This window comes from Ixodes scapularis, unplaced genomic scaffold (assembly GCF_016920785.2).
Source record: "Ixodes scapularis isolate PalLabHiFi unplaced genomic scaffold, ASM1692078v2 PGA_scaffold6__148_contigs__length_123643588, whole genome shotgun sequence".
NCBI lineage: Eukaryota > Metazoa > Arthropoda > Arachnida > Ixodida > Ixodidae > Ixodes > Ixodes scapularis.
Genome location: NW_024609881.1, coordinates 109,155,909 through 109,183,908, shown reverse-complemented (window position 1 = coordinate 109,183,908; position 28,000 = coordinate 109,155,909). Strand labels below are relative to the sequence as shown.

Here is a 28,000-nt window from a genome sequence, read left to right as displayed (position 1 = left end):
ATCTCTCTCAGCAGTTGCTCTCTGACTGACTGCACCGCATAGCTGAGTTGGTATGATATCCAGGTAACAATCACTTTGTTACGGGTTCGGTTCCCGTGAGGGGGTGCCCTTATGTTGGTTTTAAACGTGCCCGTGGGTCTACGTAATCTTTCTGTAACATCTGCATATAACGCTGGAGCGTGTAGAGTTTTGCACGGACTTGGGCTGATGAAACACATTGTGTTAAAAAATAAATGCGTCGAGGGAAGCTCACTTCACTGGGAACATCACCATAATCATTCCACCTCCTTTCCTTGAATTGCACCGTCCTTTTATTATCAAGGCTACACCTGCAGGTACTGTTAACCACTGATCTAAATTGGCAAAGCTGACAAGTTGGTTTATGACTTATTAAATTGAAATCCCCCACTCTGTCAGTATGTCAACACTCGCCCTGTTTGCCTTGTCTATTGTTAGCACTTTTAGTTTTATACCCACCTGTCTTTTTGATAGGGGGGTTGGACAATGCATAGCTGCTCTCCGAGCCTGGCACAAGTGAGACCACCGGAAGTTTGATGCTTGTTCCCGAAGTTGGGCGTCCGCTGGGCTGCTTCTTGCATCGAGTATGTTTGGTCTGTGCTTTCTTGTGTACGAGTGGGTTCTAGTAACCTATTTTGAATTAAATCCCAAGAATAAGCATTTGAAGGTGGGTCATATGCACACTTGATCGATAGAACCTCAATTTCCACGACGAATGGCCCAGCGTGCAGATGAACATCCAGCATGAGGCATTGGAAATGGACGGCCACCGTTATTGCTCAGTTTTTTCATATTTTACCACCTCCGACTTGAGCTCCGGAAAGGATAATTCACAAAAACTTTCAAAACTATGTTTGCATGCCCAATGTCATGTATGCAGTATTCGCGACTCCAGCGTACAGGGGGCACACTCGCTAGACAAAATGGCGGAGAACGTTGTTTTCATCGTACAGCACGCAGACCACCATAAATTTCTTGCACTGCACCACAAAACCGGTGTTACATATGAAAGCAGAGATTTCTCGACGGTAGAAACCTTCTAGTCAGTGCGTAAAAATGACTCATCGGAAGCATAAAAATAATTACTGGGAACGATGTTTGTTTCTCTGCTGCCTACGAGAACCAAGCAGTGATAACTGACAGAGTTGAAACGACCTCCACTGCGTTGCCTCTACCCTGCGTCGATGTCGCCAATAGGGTTCGAACAAAACGCGAACAATGACTGAACTTCCAGTGTAGCGTCGAAGCTTAGGTGGTGCTGGGCGAGGTTCAAAGGACAAGGACGGACACCCTCGCAGCGCTCTACCCTTCTCCCCGCAGTTTTGTTTCCAGATGCACCTCCAGGAGGCGGTCTGTCGACGGCCACGGGCTCCAGTATACGCATTTAATTTGAATCTGATGGTACGCTTAAATTCGAATTTTGCAAGGCATGCCAAATGTGTTAGTCCTTACAGTCCCACCCCATACATTGACCTGCACCTTTCTGCATTGGCGCAGGCGAATTGACCTTGCCAAACGTAGCGAAGCGACAGCGCAAGCGCAAGGAAACTGGTCAGCAGTCTGTTCTTGAGGCCCTTTTATTGCTTCCGTCCTCACTGGGGCGGCCTCTCCATGGTGCGGGCCGTGCCCACGGGGCGGTGGGCGTGCATCAGGTAGTCTGTGAACTCCTGGTAGGGGGACTTGATCAGCTCCCGCTCCCGCCACAGGTCCGGAGTCAGGTAGCTGTATGTCTGCTGGATGGCCAGGTAGGTCGCCTTGGCAAAGTTGCCCAGGGTGGCCGTCGAGCCGCGGGCCGAGGTGTAGCAGTCCTCGATGCCCGCCATGTGGAGCAGCTTCTTGGGCACTGGAGCGGACACGATGCCCGTGCCGCGAGGCGCCGGGATCAGCCGCACCAGCACGCTGCCACACTTGCCGGTCACCTGCGACCGCGTCCCTCTCTTAGAACCGCCGCTACGTCGGGTGTGCCGACACTGGTCTACTCCCACTGAGCAATAAAGTCTGGTTCGACGGGTAATGCCATCTTGCGCGGAAATTTCGAAACGACCGGACTCTTGCCCAATCGTCCGCTCAGACATCCACTTGTCCAATCGTTTGGTGGCATGACCTCCCCAATACCGCCCTCCTTGTCCACCAATCACATTGAATAACGACCAATTGAGGCACCCCCCCCCCCCCTTTTCACTAAAGTTACTGGATCCTCGGAAAGTGACACCACCCTCTCCCCTGCCACCCAGCCGGGCAGAAACGTGTATACAGACAACCAAAACCTCGCAAGGTGATTGGCTGACTGGTTTGTTGCCATGGCAATCGCCATTTTGGTCCTTTTAAATTTTCAAGAGGCGCCCTCAACCAGTCGCACAAAGATTGTGTTGTTCTACTAAAAGCGTTCCTCGCCACCTTTGGCACTGTGTATGGAATGAACATATCAGTTACACTCACCTCAACAGATCTCTTACATGCAGTGTTCCAAAATTTACTTGATCTTACTCCAGGGTAAGGGTTTTGTACCTTGGCAGTCCAAAACCTGCCCATGTCCAGCGTTTTTCAATGTGTGGTGCACGTGACAACCCGCTGGAGCAACTCTGATCAATTTGGGTAAGATTTGGACCAATCTCTTACATATTTTGGGACGAGAAAATCATTTTTCAAAGCCACCGACGCTGCGTGTGGCGGCGCTGCAAAGATGTGCTCGTTTTGTCTGGGTGTTTATAACAAAATCTCTAAGAAAAAGTACAACGTAGGCTCTAAGCAATTTCTTCAATGTGCCCGACGTTTCGAAGCCAGCTCGGCACCTTGTTCACGGGTGACTGTATATGGGCCCAAGGGTAGCAACCTGTCGTCGTTTTCTTCTCTTCTCTCTTAGCTTTGTTTTCTTCTGTTTCTGTGTGTGGCGCATTTTAGCCCGTGTATATAGCTGCTTGGAAGCGTTCCGGTGGATCGGTTCAGGTTGTTGCTTGTATTTTGTATGTGCCAAGATTCTATTAAGAGCCGCTCTCTCCAGTTTCTTTCTGTGTCGAGGATGGAGCTGCTGTCAAAGCCAATGACGTGGCCGGTCTTCTGAGCATGTTCCGCCAGCGCGCTGCCTTGGATGTCATTCTTCTTTACGTCATACTTATGTCTACGCAGACGTTCGGGAAAGTTCTTCGTTTCCCCCACATAAGAGGCGTCGCATTCGGCACAAGGAATTTGGTAAATCAGGCCTTGAGCTTTTTCTTTTGGTGGACGCCACACACAGAAACAGAAGAAGAAAACAAAGCTAAGAGAGAAGAGAAGAAAACGACGACAGGTTGCTACCTTTGGGCCCATATACAGTCACTTGTAAACAAGGAGCCGAGCTGGCTTCGAAACGTCGGGCACATTGAAGAAATTGGTTAGAGTCTACGTTGTACTTTTTCTTATTACTTACCTAACCAGGCGGAGTTCCGCCGAAATGTTTACATTTAAAACAAAATCTCTGTACACAAGAAATGTTTATACAGTATAGACCACTTACAACGTAACCGCTTATAGTGCAGGACTGGGTATAACGCGGTTTTTTTAAACCACCGGTTCGCCTCCAATAGAACTCTATGTAATTGTATACCGCTTAAAATGCAGGCGCGCGAAGGGAAATATTGGTTATAGTGCGGTTTCTGGCAGAGCCCGCAGACAACCGGAGCAGCGAGCACGCTTCCCTGTGCGACACTAGATAACGGCGCTGACGGCGCAAGCGGCACTCGCTGGGCAAGGAGGTTGCTCGAAGGAGCGGGCAGAAGCGAAGAGAGAGGTTTCCGTTGCCATAGCGACGGAGGGACGCACGTATGTGTCGTTCACGTGCGTGCGTCCCTCCGCTGCGTTGGAAACAAACCGCAGCGAAACGACAGACCAATCGCAGGTCGAGGAGAAGTGTTCGCGCGCGTTGCGTGCCGGTCGCGGGCCGGCTGCTTCTATCCGCAAACATGGCATCGGTTGTGATCGTCGTCGTAGACGGCGTTCATCTCATCGTTCCGCGTAAAAGCGCTATCCTTGACTGCGAATTTTCGTTGTGTGTCGCTATGATAACCCAGCACATACTAGAAGGGAAGATCCACCTACTCGTGCAGCGATGTCGTGGCGGCGCTCTCAAGACAGCAGAAACGCCCGTGTCGTTGTGTTTGTTTACTTCGACTACAGTGGTGATTTCTAAGCATTTGTGTCCTCGAACATCGCCCAGATTTCTTATTTGGAGCATTTCATGCGTGTGCTCAAGTTCAAGGTATTACTGGCGGGTACCGTTTGAAGGATGCAAATTTTCACGCGTTTTCATATCCGGAGAAAAGTGATTAGGGTTACCAATACTGAACGCTCGCAACGTCCGTCCGCAACCCGCGACGCTGTTAAAAGGCTGCGCCAGGCAAAAGCCGCTCATTTCTTTCAAAATGTGTGACACACGAGACAGAACTGTACTAGTCTGGTGAAATAAAGATAAAGACTTTCCTCAAACTAAGCTTTCTTTTTCATCTAACATAAAATAAATTCTTTTACAAAGGTAAGTTGTCTCATGGCATGTATTTTGGCCGGAAAAATTTATGTTTTCGTTATAGTGCGGTACCGCTTATAGTGCGGATTTTCGCGACTCCCGCGACATACATTATATGCGGTCTACACGGTATAAGTATCCTGTCACTGGGAATTTGGGCAGGCTCACCAGGAATGGGGAGTTCAAGGAGGAACAGCGTATACCATAGACCAAACTGGCGATCATACGGGGAACTTGGCACCACCTTCCGACAACCCAGTAACTATTGTTCACTACCCCGGAGCTACAGAGCAATGCGCTGTTTATAAACGAGTTAGTGTTTGTCCACACCAAGCATGAGCGAGGTGAATCATCTGCACATGCACCGACATGAATGAAACCGCTCGCCAGTGTAACCAACCAACCATCACTCGCTAGGTGGCACAAGCCGCCACCCGGTTCAGAGTTGAGCCGTATGCACAAATTCAACCGTTCGACCAGGCACCCACCTTGCAGGGGACGGTGTGGGGCTTTCCGATCTTGTTCCCCCAGTAGCCCCTGCGAACGGGGATGACGGACAGCTTAGCCAGGATGATGGCTCCACGGATGGCTGTGGCCACCTCTTTGGAGCACTTGACGCCCAGGCCCACGTGGCCGTTGAAGTCCCCAATGGCCACAAAGGCCTTAAAGCGGGTGCGCTGACCGGCACGCGTCTGCTTCTGCACCGGCATGATCTTCAGCACCTCATCCTTCAGCGAGCTGCCCAGGAAGTGGTCAATAATCTCAAACTCCTGCGGGAAAGAAGACGCAGAAGCCGCAAAGAAGTAAGCGCTGCAGAAAATTAACGGAGAAATGCAAGAAGCAAAAGTATACGGGCGAACTGGTTGGGAAACAACATGAAGTAAACTCCGAGACACGGACAAATAGAAGAACGGACAGGATGCTTTTCTCGGGGCTTAGATTTATGAAGAGAAAAACTGATCATATACTGTAAACAGTTTATAATCACTTTACCATGTTATAATTGCATACCAACTAGTACAACTTAATTCTTGCTGCAGCTTACAATGTGCCATTTCGGCAGGTGAGAGCTCCCCAGTTCTAAAAGTCGTGTCTTTGCCACCGAGTGGCGTTAACGCCTCCATAGATACGAATATCGCAGCCGAGTTTAGTCGTCTGAAAATTTCTTTAGTGGCTTGGGGAGTTTTTTCTAGTGACTTAGGGAGTGCATTATAGACTAGGTTACTATAACTACCATGTTTCAATTTTTTTTTTTTTTTTTTTTCAATTCATGAAGGGTTTTTGGTCTGAAGACCTTCAGATCGAAGAACCGCTAATGGTCCACAGACAGACGGTCGTTTCCAGCCCACTTATCGCACCCGGCTTCCAGCGAACGTCAGCATTCCATTCACAGAAGAGCTGGCCGTAGACTACGCCACACACGGTCAAATAAATGCGTGCGTGTACACTTGCACAGAAGTTAGTCGGCCCCAATGCGCGTCGGTACCTCCAGTGTGAATGAGGAATTTAGCCAGTCTAGTACCACTGCTAGCCTTGCACTCGCAATGCACCACGCGGTAGCCGTACCATTACCGCACGCCGGTACGACGCTCATACAGATAAAAAAGGGGCAGCGGTGGATATTGAATCCAGGATGCCTGGGTTTTGCCAGTGCGAGTTTTCACTCCACATGCTCCGAGCTGCGGTGCGCCAACATACAGGGAAAACAAACTCCTCACCTTGATTGGGTAGGAGAATGGGTAGATGTCTTCGAGTGACTTGATCTTGCCGTCTTTGACCAGGCGCCCCAGCTTCGTGACGGGCACCCACTCCTTCTCGCCCTCCTTGCCGCGTCCACGACCGCGTCCGCGGCCGCGACCACGACCACGGCCCCGACCACGGCCGAAACCGCCACGGAATCCGCCTCGACCACCGGCTGGAGCTGCGTCCGCCATGCTGCAAAACGCCAGGAGCACAATACGCGGTCAGATACCACCGAAATTCTACTATGTTTTCTCGATTACGAAAGGAAATATTACGTTAGACCGGTTTAAAAAGAGTTGCTTTATCGTTATTTCAAATTTATTCGAAAGGATGTACGCTATTTTGAACTTTTTAGAACGGATAAATATTAACACGTCCTCACACTTACATGATTTCAGTAGAAAGAAAGTTTCGCGCAAACTCGCGCGAGATATCGCGAGACGAAAACGGAAAAGGGCCGTTCACGCAAACTTCCGGTCACTTGGTTTCGCTTTCCAGACGCGAATCTCCCATCAGCTCTTCGCATAGAGATCCGTTTTAGAGCTAAAAGAAAGTGAATGTATTTGATTGAACAACAAGATAATAACTTGGACAACTAAAAATGCGTATTTTATAACAAAATATTATTCAACAAAGCACAAACAATATAAACATTTTCAACGTTCTACAATACGTCGGTGGTCGGTGGTTAGGTTGTGTGTATATAAGACATTGTGGAAATAAACGCAGTAGCTGAATATGAGACGTTATGTTCCCCTGTCGTTTTTCTTCGACCAAGTTTCCTTGCTTTTACCACAGTCTCGGATTTTCTACATCATGATCAGCATCCACCAGCTCGCCTGCGCACTCACTATTTTTTCTACAATACACCTGTTTGAGCTACATTGTAATATCCCTGTTACACGGGCACACTTAACCGCGGTTAACTCAGCTTTAAGTGCGGTTACGTGGCAGCACAGACGCCGCACTATACCTTCGAACAGCTATTTCAAAAGAAGTGAAGAGAGCGCGTGCACTGCTTTGATGGGTGCTCAAGATGCTCAAGCGCGCGTTCGCCAGCTCTGACTGCATCGCCGCAGAATGTTGTCGGCAAGTATTGTGCGCAAATTGTGGTTTAGCGTAACTGCAGTTAAGTGTGCAGGGTATAAGAGTAGCTGTTATTAAGGTATTAATGTAGGGCGTCAGATGAGTCTGCACAATAATATAAATTCCACCCTCAACGACTCTCGAACCGAAACTCGACAAACGAGTACTCAGTACCCACAATGCACCTCTAAATGCGTTCATTTTACGGTACAAAATGTGCACATGTGACGTCGAGGGTTCATCTTTAATTCATAAAGGTCACCTAGGGTAACCTTGATGACGTCATATTAACGGTAGATTTGCAACCCTAGACCAAACGAACAGACGTTCGGACTATTTCATGGATTTCATGCATTTCACGGGTCCGACACCGAGCGGTCCCCTTTTCGCCCTGAAACGAGGAATATCGTAAAGCCATGACTACCGCGCATGTTTCCATTCTCCCGCTCAAACGCTGGTAAGTCTCCCGTTCGCTCCCAACGCATGAGCACGGTTAGAAACGCGAGCACAACATCGTCGGACGCGTCGTCCGCCGTCAACTCCCCATCACGAAAACACCGTCTAAAATTCTCAGCATTCTACTCATCTTTAACACCCTCTGTTCGCTGGTTTGTTGGCGATCAACGCACCGATTCACCGGATCGAAGCGGCGAAACGCTGGGTTTCGATTCCGCTGGCCCCAGTTTGTTTAAAGAGCCCAGCGAGGATGCCCGTGTCATGTAAACAACCGAGAGCTTTCTCGGCGCGTCTGTTTATTTTTTTTTCCGGGCCGCCGCCAGCTACTCGCCACACTAGCTGCAGTGCACACTTTGGGCAAGACTCCGTTCTTTCGGGAACCGCGTCGCTCGCTCATCAAGCACGCTTTCTATCGAATTGCTCGATTAACTCGCGTGATCACCTCACTGTATTCACGCTGGACTTGACACCTCCACGGGTGTCACATGAGTTTCCAGGGTCGGCGTCGGTTTCAACCTATGAGCTGGGCGTGCGTGCGTTTCAAAACCGAGTGAGCGTGTAAGGCAACTATGCTCCCTTTGAATGTACCTGCTAAGCTGAAAAGGGTGTCAAACAGGGGAACGAGACGGATTGAGACTGCGACGGACATACTTTTTTTGTGACGTGCTTTCTATAATGTGCGCGTTCCAGGTTAGAATGAACTGGGCTGAGGAGGGCTCTGAAGAAACTTCATGGATCTTGTGGAGCCTGAGGTGAGAACAGAGGTTGCTTTTTCTTTGTTTTTCGCAACCGTTTCCGTGACTTCATTAGCAACTGTTGATTTGCATCAAGATGCCATCGAAGTTTTGCTCTTGCGAACTAAGGAATTTGGGCTGTTGCGGCCTTCTGTCAAATGCAGAGATAATATATTGGCATGTGGTTAGTGAAGAGCATTTGAAATTGGGTGCAAAGTGTCCTGCCTCGCAGCTCTGCTGTTGCTGTCATAGATGTATAATGTACATTGACATCATGGCTCATTGTGTTGTCAATTTAAGCACCATCATCACCGCAGCTTCTGCAAACACCGCGACCTCTTTCCTTCTTTCTATCATTCTTCCGTCATCACCGCCGTCTCGGGTAATTCTACGATTATGATTGCTGTTCTCACGTACACTGGAAAAGAAAGGAATCGTGTCGCAAATATTGTAGACAGAGTCTTGTTAGTTTCAACTTGTGCGCTATTACACCGATTCCACTGTTTACCCTGCGGTGAGAGAGACAGATATGGCAGGTGATAATGTCACGGATAGCCTTGAGAGTTGCATAAGCTGCCTAGAGTTTCCACAGAACATGTTCCCACAAAACAAACACATAGAAAAAAAAAGTGACGGAATTACGAGTTTTTAATATTTTTCGTTCACTCCGGTAAAGTGCCTGTACGCTTGCTCTTGTTGGTTCTCATGCAATCCCTGGCTCGGAAACCAACCAGAAAGAGCACCTGGAGTTTCACATTGATCCGGGACAAGTCCCTGCCGAACTTTCCAGCACCGTCCAAGCCATAAAACAGGTGAGAGGAGAGAAAGAAGCAGAGGCACAAACGACGACGAACCCTCGCAAGATCTCTAGTTCGGCCGACTTGACTCTTACATATATCATAGTCGTCGTCCTTGCAAGTCTAGAAATTTTGGGGAGTATTTTTGTTGCTATGTGTTCGTCATTGCCGAGCAAAAGGTGCAGATGAGCAATTTTGCGCATTAAACTACAGTGGAATCTCGTTAATTTGAATCCAAGGGGTACCAAAACATTCTTGGAATAATGCAAAGTTTGAATCACCAGGAGTTTCCTCGCTAGAAACACATAGCGCAGGACCCACATGTTAGTTTGAATTATCAGTGAGTTTAAATTAAGAGAGTCTGAATAAACGAGATTTCACTGCAGCTATGGTTACCGATAAGGTGAGGATGGGAGGGAGCAGCTCCAATTGTCCCACTTCCGGCACAAGCTCCCGACTTTCGATGATGCTTCGACATCTCATGCTCCTCGAGCGCGCGCATGTAGCCAAAATACAGCGGAAGGCAGGGAGAGCGTTCTGGAGGCCGACCATTCGAAAAACGTACGCTGCCATTCTCGCTCCCTAGATGACCGTAGCTGCACACGTGACGTATCGCGTCGTTCCCGACGTGCGTCTCCGGTTTGGGGGTGGCCACTGACGCAAACAAACTACGAAATTGTCGTCGCGTAATTTGCAGTTCCTCGAAGTTCGCGGTGGCCTCACGCTGCCATTTCCGCTCTCTTTCAGGCGGCGGAGAAGGTTCTTTTCCGTTGGAAGAAGTTCCCGCTGCGCCTGCCCCCTCCCGTGTTCCATCTGCCACCGGCTCTCCTGCGGGCCGAGGGTGAAGCGCGGAAGGTGAGTTCATTTCCGCATTTTTCGTTAGAAGTATGGTGCCCGGGACGTGGCCCGGACCGGCGCGTTTGGCGTCCTCTTCCGCGTACGCATCGAAAGGGGTCCCAAAGCGGCAGCAGATGGCGTAGCAGAAGCACGAGTGTCGGGCTGTCGGATGTCGCGGTCCTGGCAGTAGCTGGGCCCAGAAGTTTTGGAGAAAATTGGTAGTGAGCTTTACCTCCAAAGTCCTGTAATCCTTGGAATGCAGTATTTAAAAAGCAGTCGTTTTAATTTTTTTAGAGGACAATATACGGTCTAGTACAGTGTACGCTGCACGTTGCGTCAACATATATAAAAGCATGACTCGCGTGTTGTCGCTTCACGTGACGTCAAGTTTTCCACTCAATTTAGCGGGGAAACTGGATTTGTGTGTGCTGGTCACGTCACATAAATTTCCCTGCCAAATTTAGCGGAAAATGGAATTGACGTAGAGGTTGCGTGGCATCAATTAGCGCATAGGTCACGCTACTTCGGGTCACGTTACATCAATTTCCCCGCCAAATTTAGTGGGGAAACTGATTTGGTATATAAGTCTCATGAGCAAGTCACGTGACATCGATTTCCTTGCCAAATTTAGCGGGGAAGTGACGTGACCTAAACAGCAATTCACTTTGCCCACTAAATTTAGAGGGGAAAATGAATTGGTGAATAGGTCAAGCAACGTCGGGTTATGTGACATCAATATCCCCTGCCAAATTTTGCGGAGATACTGAATTAGTGTATAGGTCACATGATGTCAATTGGGGTCATGTGATTTGTCATCACATGACCTGCACACCAGTTCAGTTTCCCTGCTAAATTTAGCGGGAAATGCATGGACGGACGAACAGGCAAGATTATGATATTGGGGGTAGCGTTAAAAAGCATTTCACGCTTTAAGAAGCACGAGAGAATGCGAATGTCGCCGTTGTAGCGGCGGTTCAACTCCTGGCTGCCAACACCTCCACGGACTTTTAAGCCGGAAAGCGATCTGCGGCAGAACAGACGCGTGCCACATCCACCACTGCTGCTGTGATGTCGCCCGGATTGCAGCCCGCGACAATGTGACACTTCTGTGTCGTCATCGGGTGGGAATCGAGAGACCGTTTCTTAGGATGCGGTAACCACACCAGTTGGAGACACGTTCCAGGCACCACGATTATAAAACACCATGTGTCATAACAGTAAATTGTCTTGGGGCTACACTAAAGGGTGCAGGCGGCCATCCTAGCATCAGTAGCAGTGCAAACCTTCCGAAGCTTTGCATCCTAGCGTTGCTAGAGGTGTAAAGTTTCAGAAGCAAGGTGGGTGGCTCCGCGAATGACCAAGCTCGAAGACTACGATTGGGGACGTATTTGAGATGCATCAACTCTCGCCCACTTTCTTGCCTGTCAGTGTCGCCCCGGTTCATTCGAGCACCATCTCATCCCGGCTTCTTGTATTCGCCGGTATTTGCGAAAATGAAATATACCTCCCATTTCTCCCTTCAGTCGCTGACTACTGTGGCTGGTGCAGCAGATCTCTGAGTGACACAACTAGAACTTAGCTGAAAAACACAATCTCTGTAGCAAACATATGCGATAGTCAACCAGTACAAACCCTCACACTAGCAAATGGGAGTTCGAACCGAACGCCTGTCGCGTGAAGCGCTCCTATAACCTTCTATAAGCTCACAAAAAATTAAAAAGTCATATATTGTCGCGGATGAAAAAAGAAAGAATACTATATGAACATAGAACTAGAAACAAAGAGTTTAATCGGCGAACTCGTGTCGGAAACAAAACAATGAACGTCGAGAAAGCAGCGCGAGCATTGAGGTGTCGGTGTGACAGCCAGCTAGGTCGAGAGTGTCTCGGCAAGGCCACGCTGGGCTCCTTATCTGTTACACTCGTGTCTTGAACATTCAGCCTAGAATGTTTGAGTGTTGAGCATTCAGGGTAAGAGTAAACACAAATCTTCTAGAAGTATGAAGAACAAATTAATAAAAGTAATGTCCTGCACCGGGCATCGAACTCCGGACGCTTGCGTGAGAGCCACGTGCATACCATCTCGGCCATGCACGCGGCAATATGTGAACTAAAAAAGATTTCATACTTTTCTCCCGACAGACGCGCACAACTAGCCTGCGAGATGTCTTCACGATGCCGAACTTCGAGGAGGCAGACGCCGTGGCGAGAGATGCCAAGGGGAGAGCTCCGCGGCTGGACCAGACGCAGCTGCGATCCATCCGGGAGTGCGGGTGAGGGGCCATCTTAGAACACCCTGTCACTATACATTCGCATGGCAGCCGACAACCACATTCTATAGCTGCCATCTGAACTGGTGAAGTACCTAAGGTACTTATTGCCTGATGTCAGCCGTGTTGGTGCTAGGGGGAAAGAAAAAAAAAAGGTTAAATGCATCCTCATATGAGCTCTCAAAAACCGGTGAATTACAACTGGTTGGAGTCGGATGTTAGTTGGCTTTTGCTAGAGCTTCGTTTATATCACATAACCCGTAATCTAGTGTGCAAAAAGGAAGTCTAGCTTGTTTGCTTGCTGGCAAGGGGAGTGTCTGCCACGTTGGCCCGCCTGATATATTTGCCCAGTGCCACCATTTTGTAGCCATTAGGTCCGTTCGATTCACTTGAACTGGCTGTAGCAGTGCAGGAACTGGCACATTCGATTGGAGAGGTAGTTGTATGGCCGCTGCACTTGCGCATTTGATTCATACCAGTTCTAAACAAGTTCACACCCAGTTCCTCAAAACCTTGCACCGGCTGTGAAGTCAGTTCAGCGTCTGTGCGGAAGCAGCTGACGGGAACAGGCGACACCCTTGGTCCGTCTCTACTCATGGTGCCATTTCTCAGAGCTTTTGCTCAAATCATAGAGTTAATTATAATGTATGCTAGAGGTTCAGCTAGTGTGCTGTTGCAAATTGAAGCAGACAACAACCAGTCAAAAATTTACTTCCGGTAATGCATTTCTATGGAGAAAAGTGGGTGCGTTTTTTCTCTGCGCTTGATTATAAGAGAAAATATTACATATAATTATAAGGTAGTAAATAGCTTGGAAAATTTCTTAATCATGTAAGTAAAATTATTGGTCAGTTACAGTGCTTCTATCAAAAACAGCTTCATACATGTATTTATGTGCACTGTCGGACATTATTGTAAAAAGACGGCGTCGGCGCTTTTCTGCATAAACGGTTTACGTACGAAGCGATTGAAAAACATGTGGTAAACCAAAAGGGACGGCAAAAACTATGCAGGAACACTGGATCAGTAGTTCCTTGTGCATGTAGGCAATCAAAATAAAGTGAAGGCCAAGTTAATAGAGCCCTATTTGCAGTGATGTGATTGCTGCGCCCGTTGCGGCAAACTGCGCCAAAGTGCTTACCCTGCTACATTTGACCAAAATGTGAGGAATTTGCTCTAACATTGCCCATAAATTTAATTTCACTTCAATAATACTGAAAATATAATAGTTCAGGCCTAGCTACTAGGCCAGATCGTTACGATACGCTTAAGCGAGTCTTCAGAACTTTCAATTGTTGCATCAAATAACAAACTATTTGATCGCATTTCTTATGAAAAACTGACAGTACTCGGGAGTTTCACAATAGTTGTCATGTTTGTCATCTGTTCTGCTGGGGGGTTAGTTTCTCTCATTTAGTGCGCTTCTCACCGTGCACTGGTTGTACTGCAGAGAAGCGAAAACCGCAAAGTAAGCATCGCAATTTTGCGTGTTTCGCTTCGCCGCAGCGCACCTCCGAGCTAAGGGGGAAGCACCCCTCCAGAGCGAGACGCGTCACAATTCCAGAATACCAACTTTGGCTTGTATATATGATAGACTGCGAAATCCATGCGGTATCTTTTCCAGTTCGAGATTTGGCAAGGATACTTCGGTATTGCAAGAAGATTTATATGAAATCTTCTCCAGGTTTATTTTTTATGCCAACTCTTTCATTTAGTTATCCCTTTTATATAGGTATGAGTAAGTTAGAACCAAATTGTCAGGAGCAGAGGATGGAAGCTGGGAAGAACCTAATTGAGTTGGACAAGATTGTTTTTAAGTTTCATTCACACGCCATTTTTGTTACGAAGTTCTACACATAAAATGTAAGCAACGTTCATAATAAAATGACCAGTGCTTTGTTTTTTATCTGAATTATAAATTGCTGTTTTATTACAACCTCTAGAACTTGAAGGAAACATACATTTATGTGCTCAATATTATTGTACTTTTCCAGTGAAAGTCAGTACCTGAAAAAACCTTTCACAGCAGTTCATGCTGCTGTCCTTCATCACTCACCTTCTTGTCACCCTGTCTGGTGCTTCTGCACACAAACACAGCAATTGATGCTAACAAAGAGTTGCACATAAGTGAGAAGGCAATGTAGACATTGCCTTGTAGTTGGACAGGTCGACACAGTAAAGGCCCGTTCACACTCTTGCGACCGAGTACGACTGAGAGAGACGAGATCTCTTACAACTTCTTAAATGTTTCTAGAATGAGGGAACACAAGTGACATTGTGGCGCCATCTATGCGGTGACTCTGGAACTGCATTTCACAAGAGCGAAGGTTTTGCGGGATTTTCGAGGTCAAATGTGCGTAATACCCATAGAAAGGCTCGTTTATAACATTGTCAAAAGTTTTTCGAGCCAAGAAAGAAAGGATAATGTTTGAGAAATAAAAAAAAAATATGCCGGACCGCCGAGTTTACACTGCTTTCCAATAGATGGCGCCAGTGGGTTTTCTGGTTTAAGAAGTTCTAAGGAACCCAGGTTTAAGAGGTCGCAAGAGTGTGAACGGGCCTTAATCTTAACATGATGTTTGCATTGGTATGAATAAAAATTAATGTGCACTCATGCTACAAACATTTTTTTTGCTGCTCCAAAAGGTGCTTCAAAATGACTCGGACCAATCGCGTCGCTCTATTTGCAATAAATAAGTATCGCTTTATTATCTCTGCTCATGCAAATGTGCGAAGATGCTTCTTCTACATTCAAAACATCACCTGCATGCTAGAAATCTTCGAAAATAAAGAAAAGCCAGAAAACAGGTGCTCGATAAAAGCCGCCCAGCTTAGGAAATAACAAACAGAGATGATTTTCATAGCCCACATACTTTATTCTTTAAGTTTTGTATGTTTTTAATCGCTCGTAAAGATGCACGACGACATTGTTTTGATATATGTGGCAGGAGTGGCATATTAGCAATATGTAAGCGTCATTGGAATGCTGGTGAGCCTTGAACTTGCTTTACGTACCTTTCGATTGTTATCTTGCTTTGATTCGTCGCTCTTGTTTACGCACCTTCTGTGGAACGAATGTTTGGGCGTGAAATATAGCAAAGTTTAACATTGTTCACTGATGAAGAAAAATGCTGTGACTAAAGCAACTACACTTCTAAAATGAAAATAACAGGAACGATCCATGTTATTTTCTGGCGAAGAGAGAAACTGCACGCGCGTTTTCCCGTAGGAATGCACAGGAGCACCCCAAAAGTAGGCTGGTTGCTGTCTGCTTCATCTCCATCCCGGCAGTCACATAGACGCTGGCGTCAGTTGAACCTCTAGCATACATTACACTAACTCTATGGCTCAAATGTCTGCAATGTTTAACAGTAACACCGAGACGGAGGTAACATTTACTCTCAAACTAATGTACCCATGGTGGACATGGAAGCGAGATCCTAACGGAGGGTGGGAATTGGCTTCGATAGTACATTTTGAAAACGTCTTGCACACCTGGTCGTGCAGGTTACGCTTCTTGTGGTGAGTGTTGGCAGATTGCCTCACATACATTCTCCTTTCCAATGCTACGTGGTATTTGAAGAAGGCTCGAGCGCGCAAGGATCAGGCGCGAGCGGCCGGGGCGGCCGAGAGTGAGTGGACCCGCCAGCCACGTAAATCGGTTGAGAAAAAAGCCCCTGGTTTATTCCGCACATTGTTTAAATACACCATTCCAAAACCCGAAGGTGGCGCCACGATTCATAGTTGTTCTGTCGCTACACTAGCGTCCTCTACATCCCCCCTTCGGGAGCCCTATGCTTACGAAACTTAGAAGCTTAAAGGAAAGCCTTACGATGAAACCTTTGGCAGACTTTACGCACCCCAGTCCGTAAAGAGAAGCAATGCCTAAATACACAAGAGCAACGAAAATATGCTCAGTCTAGTCCTGCCCTATGCGCAGCAGAACAAAAAGAACATGCCCTACAAGTTCAGTCTTTTAGGGGTAATCACACGCCGTCCATAACGGGAGTAGCGCGGTCGTGAAGTCCCTGGAGAAGCTGGAGGTGCTCGCAGAGATGCAAGAGGTGCTCCGCCGCTGTCGCTGTCCTCTGAAGCCTGCTGCAGAGCTGCCGATTCGTCAGTTGTTTGAGGAGTTGCAGAAGATGGAGGACTGCTGCAGGGAACGAGGTGTCTGCGGTTTCGCACGAGAACACCGCTGGGCGTCTGGACGACATACGACCGTGGCCTCTGAGCAGGACTCAGAACCGTTGCCGTGGACTGGGCGTCTTGTACCCACACTTCCTCCCCGTCTTGGAGAGGGCGAAGATCCCGCGTACAGTGGCGAGAATTGAAGTCTTTCTGCTGTCTACGACGCTGGGCAGCGTCGCGCTCGTTAAAGTCCTTGACTTGAGGCCAATCCGGAACCAGGCTTGCGGCGGTGACGGGTAGGCGTGTTCGTAGAGAACGTCCCATCAGGAGCTGGGCAGGGCTGTATCCCGACACACCGGGAGTGTTCCGGTAGGCTAGCAGTGCCAGAAAGAGGTCCTCCGCTTTCCGGAACAGTTCTTTGATTGTGCGGACCATCCTCTCAGCCTCACCATTCGATTGAGGGTAGCGAGGACTACTCGTGAGGTGTGTGAATCCGTAGGATTTCGCGAAGTCCTGGAACGCTTTGCAGGCAAACTGCGGCCCGTTGTCACTGAAGAAGGTCTGTGGAATGCCGTGCCGCGCGAAAATGCTCTTGATGGCACAGATGACTGCATCCGCAGACGTCGACCGCAGCGTAATGACCTCGGGGTACCTCGAACGGTAGTCCACAACGAGAAGGAAGTCCTGGCCATCTAAGTAGAACAAGTCAGCAGCAACCCGCTCCCATGGCACTGAAGGGGTTTCCGTGGCAAGCATGGGTTCGCAACGCTGAACTCGGGTGCTTGCACACGCAGTACAGTTCTCAACGGCAGTCTTGACCTGGTTCTTGAGGTCCGGCCACCACACGGAGTCTTTGGCCAGGGCCAGACACCGGTTCACACCTTGGTGTCCGTCGTGGAGCAGGCCCACAATGTCCTTGCGCAGCAGCGAAGGCACGACGAGCCGTCCACCCATGAGCAGCAGGTCTTCGCAAATGGAGAAGTCGCCCCGGTGGTCCCAGTAACGGGTCATATTCAAGGGGAGTCTATCTCGTCTTGGCCAACCTCTAGTGCAGTAGACCCTCAGCGCGGAGCACTCGGCATCTGACGCTTGATGCCTTCTGAAGTCGTCGAGGCGCACCGCCAGAGTCGAAGGAAGGGCTGTCACGACTTGCGACACAAAGAGCTCGACACTGTCGGTGGAAGAGGCAGCTAGAGAGGGGCCTTCGGGATCCCGTGACAGCGTGTCAGCAGTGGCCAGGTACTTCCCCGGAACGTACCGTACTGAAAACTGGTACCGCAGAAGTCTGATGCGGAAACGCTGGATGCGGGGAGGCATAAGGTCGAGGTCGGCAGTGCCTAACAACCTGACGAGTGGCTGGTGATCAGTCTCCACAGTGAAGCTGAGGCCACGCAAAAACTCTTCAAAGCGCTGCACTGCCCACGAGACTCCGAGCGCTTCTTTTTCTATCTGACTGTACCGTTCTTCAGCGGCTGTCAAGGCACGCGATGCAAACGCAACCGCTCGGCGTTCCCCTGACGGTTGCTCCTGTAGGAGTACGGCGCCCAGGCCGTACGAGCTGGCATCAGCAGATACAGTCGTGGGGTACTCGGGGTTGTAGCGGGCGACGCAAGAGCTGGAGGCCACCATCTTCTTCAGCGACTCGAAGGCGGAAGCTTGGGCTGATCCCCAGGTCCATACTGTATCCTTGTTGAGGAGGAGTCTGATCGGAGCAGTCGTGGCCGACACATTCGGCAAGAATCGTCCAACGTGGTTCAGAAGGCCCAGGAGGCGTCGCACCCCATGTACATCCGTCGGAGGTCGCATATTCGTGATGGCGGAAACCTTGTCTGGGTCAGGTGCGATGCCTTTGGCACTGACGATCACCCCCAGGAACTTGACGGACGACACACCAAACTGACACTTGGAGGCGTTAAAGGTGACGCCAGACTGCTGGAGTCTCTTGAGGACGGCGTCGAGTCTAGCATCATGCTCCGGTCTGTCCCTGCCGAAAACGAGGATATCATCCACCATGTTGACGCACCCGTCGAGACCCTCGAGAATGCGCGACATCTGGCGTTGGAACACCTCTGGGGCCGAGGTGATGCCGAAGGGAAGGCGCCTGTAGCAGTAACGCCCAAAGGGCGTGATGAATGTTGTGTATTCCTGGCTGCTTTCGGAGAGACGAACTTGATGAAACCCTGACGACGCATCGAGTTTCGAGAAAACGACAGCGTTTCCCAGTAGTCCCAGGACCTGGTCGATGGTCGGCATCAGGTGTCTCTCCCGTAGAACGACCTGATTAAGCTTGGTCAGGTCCAGGGTGTAAGATAGACAGGTGGTGAAACGAGAGCCAAATGAGCGACCGAATTGTGTCCCCCTCGGTTTTCTCTCTTTTTGTGGCGCCATCTATGTGGAGTACCGCGAACTTTCACTCCGAGTGGGCGAACGCTGGCGACCGGCTAAACTGACGGAGAAGGTTTCTCGTGGATTTTCAATGGAGGACTTTCGTGCTCTCAGTTTATTTTGCGCACTCTCCCATAAAGTGCCATGCAAATTCGATTCCAATTTTTTTCTTCTCGCCGCAGCGCCATCTGTCGTAAATCGGGGGTACCCGCAAGCCACCCGCAAGCAGACGAGTACACAATCGGGTCACGGCGCTGCGGTAGGTTTCTATGGGCCGTTTCCCCACCTGTCTATCTTACACCCTGGTCAGGTCAACGCAGAGGCGATAGCCACCAGCAGCCTTGGGTACCACAACAAGTCCGGCGCACCACGCCGTAGGCGTCTCAACACGTCGGATGACGCCTTCTCTCTCCATTCTGTCGAGTTCATCTTTCACCACCCCGCGGAGAGGAATGGGGATCCTTCTGGGTACGCTTAGCGAGAAGGGCACAGCTCCGGGCTTGATGCGAATATGGTACACATCAGGCATTGTACCCAGTCCCGTGAAGAGCGGAGCCGCAGCTGCAAGCGGCGTCGGGGCAGGCGACGACGGGGCGGGCGGCGACGGTGTCGTCTTCGGCAGGTCGGCGTCGGTTATTGAATCGACAAAATTGACGACCCCTAGAGCGACGATTGCAGCGTAGCCTAGCAGAGGAGTGTCTACGCCGCCGACAACGTACAGCTTCTGGTGCACTGTCCGACCTCGCCATGCCAGGGTAGCCGGGAACGTACCGAGAAGATTGAGACGGCAGCGTCCCGGACCGACGAGTTGCTCGCCCGTGGGTTGGTCCAACGAGGCAGGACATCCCGGAAAAGAGCGGGGGACAACAGAAACGTCCGCGCCGGAATCCACCTTGAACTGTAGGGGGAGGCCGTTGACGCGTACAACGACGTACCGGCCGGACGCTTGCGACGACTCAACGGAGTGCAGCTGGATAAGGCTGAGGCGCTTCGTTCTGGAGCGGCAAACTGCTGCGAAATGTCCCTTTTTTCGGCAGTGGTTGCATGTAGCCCTCCTGGCTGGACACTCAGAACGTGAATGCGGTGCGTTGCCACAGTAGTCGCACGACGTTTTCGACCCACGAGGGTAGCTGTCCCGGCCCTGGTCCCGGCTTCGAGAAGGTTCTCGAACTTTGGAGGCAGGCGCCATCTTGGTTGACTTTCGCGACGCAGCGTCAATGTTGAGGGGACTCGGCTGCGAAGTCGTTGCTTGACGTTTCTTCTCGTTTTCAGCGTCCTCATGTTGTCGAGCCAGCAGGAGCGCTTCTTGGAGCGTCAATTTCGGGTTCCGGCAAAGTTGGTCGGACAGACGCGAGTCGTGCAGCCCGACGACGAACCGGTCTCGTACGATGCGGTCTTCCACCTCCGGTGCCGGGTAGTTGCACTTTTTGACGAGGCTACGCAACGCCGTGAAGAACGCGTCGACGGTCTCGCCCGCCAACTGCGTGCGCTTGTGGAAGCGACTTGACGCATACACCTCGTTGACGGGGTGCACGAAGTAGCCCGTGAGCTTGGCTGCGACGTCGGCGTAGGAGCGGTAGGCCTCGTCGTCCGGCATGATGGACGAAAGGACCACGCGAGCTTGGGGACCCATGCAGTATAGGAGGGTGCGCACTTTGGTTTCCTCCGAAGCGACGGACAGGCCCGATGCGAAGGAGTAATCTTCAAATTGCTGGAGCCAGGCAGGCCACAGGCTGGCTTCGTCGAACGTGAACGGCGGCGGGGCCCGTAGCGAGAAGGCAGCAGCTGACGGCAGGAGCGGCGAGACAGCGGAAGTTTCCTGGGTGTCGGGCATCTTGGCACTTCTGACACCATGAAGAAGGCTCGAGCGCGCAAGGATCAGGCGCGAGCGGCCGGGGCGGCCGAGAGTGAGTGGACCGCCAGCCACGTAAATCGGTTGAGAAAAAAGCCCCTGGTTTATTCCGCACATTGTTTAAATACACCATTCCAAAACCCGAAGGTGGCGCCACGATTCATAGTTGTTCTGTCGCTACACTAGCGTCCTCTACAGTATTCACCACGTTGATATCCTTAAAAGACACAGGAAAAGTATTGCACTCGTGATAGCCTCGCCGTCAGCAGCTCTTGGATGCAGAACGACGACTCCGATGTGTTGTGGAGGTCTGCAATTTCGTACGGCGCTTGCATGCCCTTCTAGCCGAGCAGATTACTGCATGCTTTCTCTGCTGGTGTCTGGCTGCCCACTAACGGGCCTGGTAAAAACGCAGAGAATTGGCATTGGCTCGGTAGTTCCACGTGGATCTTTCCCGAGAGTCAGAATGAAGGCTTCAGCTTTTATTTCAAAGCGACGGTCGATCACTGTTTTGGCCAAGGCGACGCTCTCGTCAGGCCTTCATCTTCGACGAAGTGTTCGCTACCGTTCACTGCCGCCTGTAACTCCAGACGCGAAATCATCCTGATGCCGTTAACTTATTGTCAAAATGCAAAACTCAAGAAACGTGAAATGAATCTACTTTTGCCAAATAAATGTAAATTCTATCGTGGCGTATGCAGTCGAAGGACATGTACGCTTATGGAGACAATAAAAGGTGGACTGTAATCGTTAGAAATGCAGATAGGAATGCATTTCATGCTGAAAATGGTTTTAGCGCACTCAAATAAAGAAACTTTTATTGAAAAGATTTTGTTTCCATACTTTAAAACTGATGAAACACGAATAATATCCTCATATTGCAAAGAAACAAATGTAGCATACCACATGGCGTGGAGAAACAAGAGCCAACAGATGCAGACGACATCCTGTGCTTCTGTTTCGGAAGCCGATCACAGTGCCAGTCCTAACACAATGGCCACACTGGTTCTGCGCCGCCGCTGCACGACTCCTGCACTTCTCTAAACTCGGGGCAGAACTAGAGTTCATACTTTTCTGGTCGAAGCAAACGGACTCATTGATTCCAGAGACACAACATAATTCTGGACCGAAGTTTTGGGAACGCTGGAAGGGAGGAAACCTTGGCAACATTTTTGCTGCAATAGGCAAAACCAGTCGCTCGACAGGGGCACTGGCATACATATTTATTGTAAACAATACAGCCTATCGATATTTAATACAAGTAGAACGATAATACTTGCATAGGCAACAAATCCCGTCTCTCAATAATGCAGTGGTTCTCACCTGTCAGGTGGACTCAATCATCTTGACCTTGACCCAATCATCTTGACCTTGATCCAATCATCTTGACCTTGACCCCCCAGGGAGTTTGAGGTTGCCAGCCGTGCATTCCCCGGCCGCCAGTACCGCTGGCGCCTCAGCCGCCTGGTGCAGAGCGGCCGCCAGTGCGCCCGGCGCCACTGGCTGCACGACGTGGCGCTCGCGCTCCGCCTGCTCGTGGTGACCGCCCGGAACCGGCTGGACTCGCACTTCCTCAGCCTTCGGGCGTCCTGGGTTGCCCTCACCCGGGCGCTCCTGCTCCTCATGGGTGAGCAGTCTCGCACCTCTCGTACGACGTCCGCCACGTCGTGGACGTTTTGCGCCGCGGTACCAAGAACACATCTCCGACCGGTACGTTTGCCGCGTCCTAAAGAAAAAGGTGCCTCGATTTCCACCCGACAACATCACGGAAGTGTCGTGCTGTTGCCGGTAGTGATCCCGGCGGCGGCGTGGCGACGGGGGTAGTACGGCAGACGCCTGTTCTGCTGCAGGTCGCTCCACAGTCCGGCGGGCCACGGAAGCTTCGGTGGCCAGGGGTTGGCGCGCGGGAGCAACGGCAACACTTGCACTCGCTTGTGCTTTTCGTCAAAACTTTTAGCACTGACCGCCGGGATTGCGACTTCTGACAACGTGACACGCCGACGTCTACGACATCGTTCGTTGCTGCTTCGAGACAGATTGCTCTCGGTGATTGGGCGGTATAGGCCGCTGGACGCGCCGGTCCAGGACGTGTTCTAGGTACCACGGTATACACTTCCCTCCGGGTGAGCCTTGGGCATAGAAGTTGTATAACGAATCTAGAGGGAAAGGTTCGCCATTTTTCTTACGCGTCCTGGCCGTCTGCAGACGGCAGGGCATAGAAGCAGGCGTCGGCGGTCCTGGCTGTTCGGATTGTCAGCGAGCCTTTGATAAACGCGAAGAAGCACCGAAGTATCGCTTCTAGTGTGGGTGCTTAGCTTTTTGTAGCTTTGGTTCCCGAGAAAATCCCCCGCATACTGTGTGCCATCAAGTCTGAAGTCGACACGTAAGTAAACAACTTTAATGCGTCGTGTCAAAACGAATACGGTTAACCTTTTGTCTGCTTTCTTTTATTGGTCTGACGATGCCTCTCTCTTTTTCATTTGTACCTTTGGAACCATTGATGTCAGCTTTTTCGATTTGCCACGCCCCGCTGCCCTTTTTAGCCTGTACGACGTGGTTACTGCAGTAATGTGATTGCTGTGCCATTTGTGCCGAATTGCTTACTCTGCTGCATTTTAGCAAAATGTGAGGAATTTGTGCCAACATTGCATTTCAGTATAATAATACTGGAAATATAATAGCTTGGGCATTGCTACACGACCGGATGTTACGATAGGCTTATGCGAGTTTTCAGAACTTTTGATTATTGTATCGAATAACATACTAGCATGGGCGTACCAACCGGGGGGCAAGGGGCGCTCGCCCCACCAGTTCTCAGAGTGGGGGGGCAAGGCATGTGTTTTGCCCCCCCCCCTAAAACAGCCGCCACAGGGCAGGGCAAACACTGGCTGGCGGCGCCCAGGGGATACCAAGGGCGCAGCCCTCCGGCTCAGAGGGGGAAGGGGGAGGGGAGGAGAGGAGAGGAGGGTCTGGTTTTCCCCCCCTCACTCAAAAACAAGTTGGTACGCCACTGCATACTAGGCATTTGACTGCATTTTGTATCAGAAATTGACAGCACTCGGAAGTTTTGCAATAATTCTCATGTTCGTGGTCTGTTCTGGCAGGTTTGTTTTATTTAGTGTGCCTTTCACCACGCACTGGTGCACTGCAGAGAAGTGACAATTGCAGAGTAGGCATTGTGATTTTGCATGTCTTGCTTCACCGCACCTCACCTGCGTGCTAAAGGGTAAAACTAAAACTCGTCCAGAGTGAGATGCGACATAATTTCTGAATGCAACTTCGGCTCGTATATACAATAGACTGCGATACCCTGGCAGTACTTTTCCAATTCGAGATTTAGCAAGGAGACTTCGGTACTGCAAGAAAATTTATATGCATTCTTCTGTAGGTTCTTTTTTATGCTAACTCTTTCGTTTAGTTATCACGTTTATATAGGGGGGTAAATTAGAACTAAATTGGCAGGAGCTGTGGATGGAAGCTTGGGAAGAACCTTAACGAGTTTGGCAGTAGTATCTTTAAGAAGGCATATTAATCGTTCACCTGTCAACTTTTGTTATGAAGTTCTACATAAAAAGAACTTTCAGCCTTTCCACTCTGGTGAAGAAGGAAGACCAGCAAAGCTGTACTATGGTGGGAAGACCTCAAGGACGACTTCTTTGGCGACCTCAAGGACGACGCCTAGAGGACGACGTCTAGGACGACTTCTAGGACGACTTCTAGGACGACCTCAAGGACAACCATAGGGACAACCATAGGGACAACGTCTAGGATGACCTTAAGGACAACCTCAGGGACGACGTCTAGAACAACCTCAAGGATGACGTTTAGGACGGCTTCTAGAACAGCCTCGAGGAGAACGTCTTGGTGACCTCAGGGACGACTTCTAGGACGACCTCGAGGACAACCTCTTGAACAACCTCAAGGACGACGTCTAAGATGATTTCAAGGACGACTTCTAGGACGACCTTGAGGACGATATCTAGGACGACGTCTAGAGAAATTCAGCCTTTCCACTCTGGTGAAAACCAAAATGCAAGGCTGGAAAGGTTGCCGCCATTTATGAGCGAGGCCGGCAAACCGGTTGTCTGGTTGCCGCCGTCGCTCATAGATGGCGGTAGCTGTCCAGAGTTTTGTGTCGACATTTGTTTGGTACCGGACACAATCCTGGGGAACCTAGCCCTTAACAGCTCCGCTGTAAAATGTAATTGATGTTCATATTCAAATGACTATTGCTTTGTTTCGTTTCTGAATTATAAATTGCAGCTTTATTACAACCTCTGAATGAAAGAGACATTAATCTAGGTGCTGAAAATGATTGTATATTTTAACATTATTTCAGTGGGATTCGGTGCCTAAAATAACAATTCACAGCAGTTCATGCCATCTTTCACCAGACCTCTTCTCGTAAATTTGTCTGTTGCTCCTCCACTCAATGAAATGCTAGTTCTGTATTTGAGGGAATCCGCCCCTGCTGCGCAATCGACGCTAACAAAGGGTAGCACGCGAGCGAGAAGGCAGTATGCATTGCCCTTTAGCTGGGCAGGCCCACACATTAACTTTAACATGATATTTGCAGCGGTACAAATGAAAACAAAGTCTGCGCTCACGCTTCGAAGGTTGTTTTTTCTGCTCCAAAATATTTGGACCAACCACATCGCTGTTACCGTCAGAATCCATTCTTTTCCCTCGTCGCAGACGCCCTGGTGGGCATGCCCTCCGTCTCGGCGAGCCTGCTGGCCTCTCGGCTCCAGGAGGAGAGGGTCAAGCACCTGGTGGCCGAGCTCACCATCGAGGCAGGTCTTCTCTCCCCTCCTGCCTTGCGTACAGTCAACACCCCCTAGCTGACAAGAAGGCAGTGATGGACTTTCTGCACCACCTGCCGGAGGCCAAGGCGGGGCATGGACCGGTCACAAGCGGGGCATCAATATTCAGCTGGCATTCGGGCTGAATCAGTCCCAGCTGAATGCTGACGCTGAACTCGCGCTCAACCTGCACCCCTTGTCGGCTTCCAGCAGAACATCCGGCACTAGGAATGCACATAAGCCTCGTCTGCTTGAAGTGTAGAGAGCCCAACGACCTTCTTCCGCTGACATTAACATTTAGTCAAACCTCTTGACTCTATGCTAAGTATAGCGAGACTGTTGCTGATTTCTTTCACAACCGTTTCAGCACTAAAGCATTGTTCCGTAAAAGGCTGTAGTTCTCGGCTCCTCAGTTGTGCAATGTGTGAGAATCGAAAATCGAGAGCCTTGGTTTCATTGGAGCCCTAAAGTATGGCGATCGCTGGCGTCGCTCCTGCTTTGCGTTGTTGCAGGCGGACACGGAGAGCCAGCTGGAGCAGTTGTGCCTGTTTGTGCGCTACCAGATCAAGAGGCAGACCTTTGAGAAGTGCCATATGGTGAGGGAGTGCCAGCCCTTCTATTTATTTTTTTTTTTATTTAAAAAATATGACCTTACAGAAGGTCATTGCAGGAGTGGAGAAGACGACGAGCGTTTCGTGCAATGAGAACTCATCTTACGGTGAAGACAGTAGTGATTGCTTGAAAATGCTCGCTACAGACGCAAAAATTGTCAAAAAGTGCAGGATCAATCGTCTTCGACGTTTTAGGAGTCGCCAAAAAGTATGCTCGTATGTGCGAATGTGCTTCATTGGTTAATTAAGTGCAAACTGGGTTGTGGCGTATAGGATGCATCCAGCACACGTTTCAAACGCACAGATTTTCTTTGCTGCAATAAGGGGGCGACATCGTGCAGGGCGCACACATTTATGTATTCCTGTATTTTTTGTCCGTAACTGCATTGAGCCTGGGTTTCTAGGGAGAAGAGAGGCTTCCTGCTGTGCCCTACGTGTACAAGACTCCCAAGGGGCAGGTCATCGACCTCCGACTCTACAACACAGGTGGGCTCTTCAGTTACTGGCCTAGCCTCGCCCGACAATAATTTCTGGCTTGCCGGTTACACGCACTGGGGCACTTCACCACAGGTTTGACTAAGAAACGGGGATTCCACAGAGGCGACTGCAGGTGTTTCCGGTGCGCTTTTTCCGAGACACTTGTGTGCATTTGCTTGCTTGCTTGACTTTCGATTCCCTGCATTGCATCGATGCAGTGTGGTTCTACCAGCACTGTAGTAAACCTTGGCATGGGTCCAAGGTGTTTTTGAGAAGTGCTGATAAGATTTTTCCCGTCCTATAAATAAACATTATTTAGTGAAAAAATCGACCCCCTCCCAAATGTTCTGCTGGTAAATGTGATAACATTAAAAAAGTGTAGCTAACAACGGCACATCATCTAAACCTGGGCTCTCCAAACGTGTTGGCTAAGAGGCTGGATTGGGGACCTGTCGCGGTCTCAAGGGCTGGAAAATAGACAAGACAAAATAAATGAAATTTAATAAATAAATATGCCGGAATAAGCATATAAATACAAAATTTTAAACTAAAGCAAAAATTTAAAGAAATGTAAGGTGGGTGAACAGATATGTATACTTTGTTTTTAAATGCAGTATGTTGCTAATTATGGCATTACAAAATACTTGTGATGCAGAGAAGTCGCCAGGCATCGATCAAAGCGCATATAAACTTTGGCGTATTAACATAGGACTAAAGAAGACTATTGAGAATGATAGACCTGGCGATGACAATATGCAAAGGTTCTGAAGGCCCTTACGCACACTTGCGTTTGACCGCAGTTTGTTTCGTAGTGTCAAGCGGACACGTTGCGTTGAGAAGAGCACTTGCTCCAAGCTTGTACACAGAGCTGCGCTGACACGCATTTGAAAGCATTCAAGCGCCAGTAACGCGCTATCGTCGCTAGCAGCTCACCAATAGTAAGCGAAATGCACGGCAACATGGCGGCGCACGGCGACAGCGTAGAAGTATTCGATCTTGAGACAGTCCCACTGGCTTCCCCGACATTCTGTCAAGCTTGTACCATCGCAGCCTCGGAAAAAGCAGTCCCCACCGCTCCCCAAAACGAAAAAGCAAGTTCTGCAAGTGGAGAACCGAATAAGCTTTACCGAATGGCGCCAGCAAACACGTGACCCATCCTCTTTTTTCTCGGCATCTGATTAGTCGAACACACCGCATCGCTTCGGAAAGTTGAGCGGGTCTCTGCTCGCTTGCGTCGTGCTACCGAGCGTCGCGAGACGGTGTGCATCGTACAGCGAGCGACTGCTCCTGGGCGCAAGGACTCCGCA

General features: G+C 49.7%; 2 protein-coding genes across 2 annotated transcripts in view; one reads left to right on the top strand and one right to left on the bottom strand.

Annotated features, from left to right (window-relative positions):
- Nucleotides 1–1,577: 1,577 nt before the first annotated feature.
- Nucleotides 1,578–6,644, bottom strand: LOC8028632 (40S ribosomal protein S2). The gene is made up of 3 exons (XM_029987357.4): nucleotides 6,235–6,644; nucleotides 5,005–5,286; nucleotides 1,578–1,937 (listed from the first exon to the last, which is right to left on the bottom strand). Exons 1-3 carry the CDS (start codon nucleotides 6,448–6,450, stop codon nucleotides 1,611–1,613), a joined length of 825 nt encoding a protein of 274 aa, XP_029843217.1. The 5' UTR covers nucleotides 6,451–6,644; the 3' UTR covers nucleotides 1,578–1,610.
- Nucleotides 6,645–7,626: 982 nt separating this feature from the next.
- LOC8028631 overlaps nucleotides 7,627–28,000 on the top strand; it is a 58,860-nt gene continuing 38,486 nt past the window's right edge. The window contains exons 1-9 of the mRNA XM_029987358.4: nucleotides 7,627–7,802; nucleotides 8,492–8,553; nucleotides 9,270–9,347; nucleotides 10,080–10,187; nucleotides 12,311–12,441; nucleotides 22,207–22,430; nucleotides 25,499–25,596; nucleotides 26,118–26,201; nucleotides 26,621–26,702. Coding sequence (XP_029843218.2) covers nucleotides 8,533–8,553; nucleotides 9,270–9,347; nucleotides 10,080–10,187; nucleotides 12,311–12,441; nucleotides 22,207–22,430; nucleotides 25,499–25,596; nucleotides 26,118–26,201; nucleotides 26,621–26,702 — 826 coding nt within the window. The 5' untranslated portion in view covers nucleotides 7,627–7,802; nucleotides 8,492–8,532. The remainder of the gene's footprint in view (nucleotides 7,803–8,491; nucleotides 8,554–9,269; nucleotides 9,348–10,079; nucleotides 10,188–12,310; nucleotides 12,442–22,206; nucleotides 22,431–25,498; nucleotides 25,597–26,117; nucleotides 26,202–26,620; nucleotides 26,703–28,000) is intronic.